A 6,377-nucleotide genomic window follows, 5' to 3' on the forward strand; every position below is an offset into this window, starting at 1 on the left:
TCATCCTTGCAAGCCATCCGCCCTTGGAGTCCTGTCATGTGTCCTTCATGTCACGCATGTCCCGTTTCCTAAACGTGCTGAAACTACCATCGTGGGGTTTTTGTGTGTGTGGTGTCCTTGGTTGTTCTTTTTTTAAAACACGTGGCACGTTTTTTCCCCCCATTTCCGGAACAGCTGTGCAATAAACTCAGAGTCCTTTTACTGAAAAGGGAAAAAGTTGGTTTTTTTTTGTTTTTTTTTTTTAATAATAATGAGCCCCATTTTCTTACATGTCTCCTAGTGCCTGTGATGCATCCATTAACCGGCTCTTGTTTTTTACGGCCTGCAGGTGTAGCCATCTTGCGGGCTTATAGTCCCGAGTCCTCGTCAGACTCGGGCAATGAAACTAACTCTTCGGAAATGACGGAGAGTTCTGAACTGGCCACGGCCCAGAAGCAGTCAGAAAACCTCTCCCGCATGTTCTTGGCCACTCACGAAGGCTACCACCCCCTTGCGGAAGAGCAGACAGAGTTCCCCACCTCCAAAAGCCCACCTGGGGCCTTGCCTCCGAAGGCCTCCCACGCCCTCACTGCCCGTCCAGTGAGCGACCTCCCGCCCAAAGTTGTGCCTTCCAAGCAGATCCTTCACTCGGGCCACGTGGAGATGGAGCCCGAAACCATGGAGACTAAGTCAGTCACTGACTATTTTGGCAAACTGCACATTGGGCCGATGGCATATTCCTGCACCAGCAAAAGGAAAAGCCAGCCGGCCGACGGGGAGGGGAAAGCATCCCTTAATGGGAGCATGCCAGGGAAAAAACAGCAGGGGACCAAAACGGCAGACGTGGAGGAGGACGCCAAAGGTCAGTTTGCTAGTGTGTCTTCAAGGGACAGTCAACACCTGAGCACTTTTAACCTGGAGAGAACTGCCTTTCGCAAGGACAGCCAGAGATGGTATGTGGCCACTGAGGGGCCTATGGCTGAAAAAAGTGGGTTGGAAGCAGCAGCAGGGATAACCTTTCCCAGAGCTTTGGCTGTGGGAACCACAGAGACCGAAGGGAAGGATGATGGGGCTCCTGATGGAGAAGCCGTTGAGGTTTCAGGACTTGGCCAGCGGGACCACTTCTTAACAGAGGTGACCTGTGTGTCTTCAGCCAAAGACTTAGGTAACCCGGACGATGCTGACCCGTCCACCTGTGACCATCCTTCCAAGCTCCCCGAGGCAGAGGAGAGCGTGGGCCGCCTTTGTGACTACCACTTGGCCAAGCGGATGTCGTCGTTGCAGAGCGAGGGCCATTTTTCTCTGCAGAGCTCTCAAGGCTCCTCGGTGGACGCAGGCTGTGGCACGGGTAGCAGTAGCAGCACTTGTGCCACTCCCGTGGAGTCCCCGCTCTGCCCCTCCATGGGGAAGCACCTGATTCCTGAGGCTGCCGGGAAAGGCGTGAGTTACCTTCCTTCCGAGGAGAGAGCCACCGGGCTTCCCAGCCATGGAGCCGCCTTTAAGGAATTACACCCACAGACAGAAGGGATGTGTCCGCGGGTGACAGTGCCTGCCCTGCACACGGCCATTAACGCCGAACCCCTGTTTGGCACTTTGAGAGACGGATGTCACCGACTCCCCAAGATTAAGGAAACCACAGGTACAGCAATGACGGATTTAGCGCTCTGCGTTACCTGCCAGGAGCACGTAAACCAAATTTACAGCAAACCTAAAAATAGAAAGTCTGGAGGAAAAAGAAAAGGGTTTTCTAAAAAGGCTGCAGAACTGTGGCCAGGTTAAGTGTCAAATCATGGTTCCCCCAGTGTTGAGTAAATACTGACGCTTCTAGGTCTGGACAATAGTGGAAATGGCATTTTTGGCCTTTAGCTTCCTGCTCTGTCTTGCTTTTAGAATCTGATGGAGCAACATTCTTTCCCTAAATTCTAAATGTAGACTTTTAGCAGCGCCCAGTGCAACTTTTAGTTATAAGATCGTATTGCCTAGAATCGCAAAAGTTTGATTTCCTTCTCAAGACGTCGAATTTCTCATTTTGCCATTTCCTTTTTGAGAGGCAAGGAAGGAAAATAGAGAAGGGGATCTGGGAGGCGGGAGAGGTTGGGGAAGATCCTTTGCCTCTCAGCAGTACTTCCAGAGCCCTCCCTACTCTGTAAGACTCTCCTAGACAAGGACTCTGAAGTATCTGGCCTACCGCAGTGTCTGAAAGGTTTGGGGGGGATGCACGATGAGCTGCTTTATTTTCCCCCAAATAATAAAATATAGACGCCAGGTAGAAACACGAACACAGCCACCTTCTGTGCCCGCCTTCACCATTCTGCCACCCAGTGGGCACCTATCCGTCTCCGAGATCCGCTTGGCCGGCCATCCTGTGGCAAAAGCAGACAGTATTTCATACTTTGCAATTTCAAATTATATCCTCAGAAGTGTCTTTTCCATATAGATCAATAGATGTTAGTGAGACCTTATATTGGTCAATTTCCATTCCCGCCGTTTTAAGATTATCCCCTTTCTCAAAACTCACCACTGGCTTCACCTGCCTTGGGAAACCCATCTATGAATGTGACTAAACTCATCTCCCAACTAGCATCTGTACCTCTAAACTCATTAAAGGACACTTTGCAGTTCACAAAGAGCTTTCACCTAACCTATTCCTCTTGTTTCTCACAAAAGTTCTGTGAGGTGGAGGCCATTGTCCCCACATGACAACTTTTCTGGGACTTTCCCAGTGTCTCAACTTCAAACCCTGTACCAGGCGAACCTCATGGGGTCCTCTTCAAAAGGCGAAGATACCTAATTTGCATTAATTAAATTAGGCCACTTCTTTTTAGGAAGGTAACCGATGCCAGGATTAACCTGACTCCTTGAAATGGAGCTTAAATGTCGTAAACACGGTTGAATAATCTGTATGGAAGACGTGTGTTTGCTCATTATGTGTCTAAGGTTTAATAGATAAATATCGGGAACAAGGCAATTCACAAAATTCCACTGTCTCCCTCAAAATATTTGGGATTTCTAGACAATGCCAAATGAATCAATCGTTTCAGGAATAAGAGATTCTAGTATTTCTTAAAATATATTAAAATTGAAATCTATTAAAAGATTTCAGGAGGCCGTCTTTGGAAAGCAGGTCGACCCTGGCAGATGGCAGTTCTTCTCGAGTGCATCCTTGGGAGATGACAGACATCGCATAGAGATTTAGTAAAAGTGACCACCCGTGAGGTGCTTAATGATTCTCTCTGTTTTCCTACTACCCCTAGTGTAGCTTTGACAGAGCCTGGGAAGGAGAGACGAGGAGGCATGCCTTCAGCTTGGCCTCAACATCCTAAAGCTGATCCCACCCTGCTACCATCAAACATTCACTCGGAATCAAAGGTGCCAATTCCAAATCAAGACCCTACTGATTTCTCCCAAGCAAACCAGGCCTACGGAGAGGCTGTGAGCTGGTGGCCACTGGATCTGCGAGGGGGGAGCCTCAGGACACCCCCCAGCCAGAGGGCTCTGAGACGTAGCAGCCGTATCCTCTCGGGATCTGTAAGTTTGGAGACCTTCCGGGAGAGAAGCAAAGGTGCAGTCAGCTTAAAGTGTCCAGGTATCACAGAAGCACAGGAGGCCGGTTCAGAAAGGCACGCAGAACTCCCCCTAGGGAAGAAGCTCACCAAAAGTTTTTCCCAAAGCTCGATGCACTTTAGCTCTGAGGGGAAAGTTCACAAAAGGTCCCCAGCAGCTCACAAAAGCTCAAAGCTGTATAGGACATTGCCCTTGCGGAAGCTGGAAGGCAGCAATTGGAGATGCCGGGGACCTTTCAGCTACTGCTTCCTGAACCGAGGGCAGGATGAAGATGGTGATGAGGACGAAGAGCAGAGAGAGGTCGATCACCACGTCTCTTGCCTCTTTCGACCACAGATGACTCAAGCCACGCCAGACCCAAGCAGCCCACCCCTGGCTGTCGGAATTCAGAAGCAAGGAGGGGAGCTGTCCAGAGGTTCAGTTCTGAAGGTCTGGGCCGAAGACTTGAGTGGCCCAGATGATGTGGACTTCAGCAACCTGGCTTTTGATGCCCGGATTGCAAGGATAAATGCCCTTAAGGAGAGCACATATGCAATGCCCGATGGGTTCCTCGCAGCCCAAAATGATGCCAATGAGCTGCTCTGCCTTGTCAGGGAAACCAAGGGGAAGAAAGGGGAGTCACACCTTGAAGCGTATGACCTAACACTTTCTCAGTACAAGCAGCTGTTATCCATTGAGTCCAGACAGTTGGGGAGTGCCTGCAGGAAAATGGCAATGGCCGAGAAAAGTCCAGAGGAGATGCTCCTAGCTATGACTTCCAGCTTTCAAGTGCTCTGTTGCCTAACAGAAGCCTGCATGCGATTAGTTAAAGTTGTGAACTCAGAAACACAGCGGCAGGAAATTGTAGCGAAGATCGATGAAGTGGTCATAAACTACATCTGTCTCCTGAAAGCTGCCGAGGCAGCCACTGGAAAGACCACTGGGGATCCCAATGTTGGACTCTCAATGCGACATTCAACCACCATGGCCGCTCTCGTAAGCACACTAACACGTTCTCTCAAGATGCTTTTAAATAAATAAAGTATGAAAGTCACGTCATAATCTACCTTTGCAAAGCCATACATGAACTTTTATTTACTTTATGTGTACGATGAACAGATGTCTCCTTTCTTCTCTCTGTATATTTTGTTATTTTATATGAAATAGGAGATAAAAGTCACATTGATGAAAAGTTGAAATGTACTAATCCAGATGTATTCTGTTTCTATTATACATATATACACATGTAGAAGAAATATACAAGGAAGTGGTGATATTTGGCTATTTTTCATATAGTCGAAACTCCAGGTATGTTATGTGAAACGTTAAATTCTGCTGTGTTGGAGCAAAACAATGAATCCTATCCCCTTTCCTTCCAAGTGGATACTTGGAGACCATATCATTCATATTTAGAAGTAAAAAAGAAAAGAAAAATCACAATGTATATAAAACAGTACTTATGTTTTAAAACTATGATTTTTAAGCATTGGAAATAGCAAAAAGACATTTAAAATTCAAAAAGCTATTATGAATTATTAGAGAATATATATAATAAATTAATTTTTTGCTCATAGCGTTTGGTTATCTGATGCTTTTTTCCAGGAATCCTACATACTTCATTTTGGCTTACGCCATTTGGGCTAGAAATGGGGTGGGAGTGGATTCTATTGTGTCAACACAAATGCTCTTCATGATGTTTCTAGAATTAAAATACTTCCCAAATAGAAGAACAGGGGGAATGATGGGCAGGTTCCCGGGTAATACCTACTTAGGGACTATCTAATTGCACACAAGGAAAGGAGTTAATAATACCAAAATTAAACTGTTTGATGAAAAGAGAGATCTGCTTTGACTCAGTGTCAAAATATACAAACCAAAGACACCATCTCTCTAGAATTCCCTTCAGGGTGACAGAACATTTAGTAAAGTATTTGCAAAATTATAAAAAGGAACGTTTAATGATCCTCACAAGTAAATGCAGGTCCAGTAACGTAAAGCAAAGAGCTTCGTGCATCACCTCTGCGGGAGCCAATGCTTCCAACCAAATTTGCAGTGACAACCTAACACTGGGACAAAATTTCAAATCTGGAATGTTCCAGAAAATCAGGGAAAGATAGTTACTCTAATATGGAAGCCATACTTAAATAAATAATAAAAGTATTTTTGAAATGTTCTAATCTGGATTGGCTGATAGAAATGTGAAAGCTGAGGGGGGAAAAAAAAAAGAGTGGTAAACTTGACCGCTTCAAGTGAACCTGACGGAATGCAAAGAAGTTTTTAGAACCATCGTCTCTCTAAAAATGTATCTTTGGGTCAAAGCAAAAGGATGCAAAGTCTGCAATTGTAAAATAAAGTTGATATGTACATATGTACTTCGTGGCTCTTTTAGTGCTCAAGCTACACACACTCCTATTTATGTAGGTGGCTTCTTAGAATATGACAGGAGTGTGCCCAGTGCAAATATTTCCATTTCTGTAGGCATAACACAGTCCCCAGTTGCTGTCTCTCTCGTCAGTTGTTCCGTAGAGACTCAATAACAAAAGCCACACATATTTATAGGTGGTAGCAAACAAAAGGAGTTTAGACGCGTTATTATGATGTTTAAATAATAAAACATTATTTGATTACAGTTATAAATATTGGTGTTTGATAGTGAGAAATATTAATGATGTTTACTGTGGAAATTTTTGGTAAATGTTCTGTATACGCAAATACATATTAATATAGGATTGTGTTCTATGTCAGACGTTGTGCTAAACATATCATATCTTATCTCATTTAATCATCGCGACGATCTTATGGTTTGGACACTATCATTAATTCCCTACGGAGGCAATATAGTTTCGTAGTTAAGG

The 6,377-nt window shown here is 45.2% G+C and overlaps 1 protein-coding gene across 1 annotated transcript in view; it reads left to right on the top strand.

Annotated features, from left to right (window-relative positions):
* The window catches only part of FRMPD4 (FERM and PDZ domain containing 4), a 179,315-nt gene extending 174,752 nt beyond the window's left edge, over positions 1-4,563 (top strand). The window contains exons 15-16 of the mRNA XM_024760054.1: positions 329-1,618; positions 3,239-4,563. Coding sequence (XP_024615822.1) covers positions 329-1,618; positions 3,239-4,563 — 2,615 coding nt within the window. The remainder of the gene's footprint in view (positions 1-328; positions 1,619-3,238) is intronic.
* Positions 4,564-6,377: the final 1,814 nt, after the last annotated feature.

The sequence above is a fragment of the Neophocaena asiaeorientalis genome, unplaced genomic scaffold (assembly GCF_003031525.2).
Source record: "Neophocaena asiaeorientalis asiaeorientalis breed wild unplaced genomic scaffold, Neophocaena_asiaeorientalis_V1.1 scaffold295, whole genome shotgun sequence".
Classification (NCBI taxonomy): domain Eukaryota; kingdom Metazoa; phylum Chordata; class Mammalia; order Artiodactyla; family Phocoenidae; genus Neophocaena; species Neophocaena asiaeorientalis.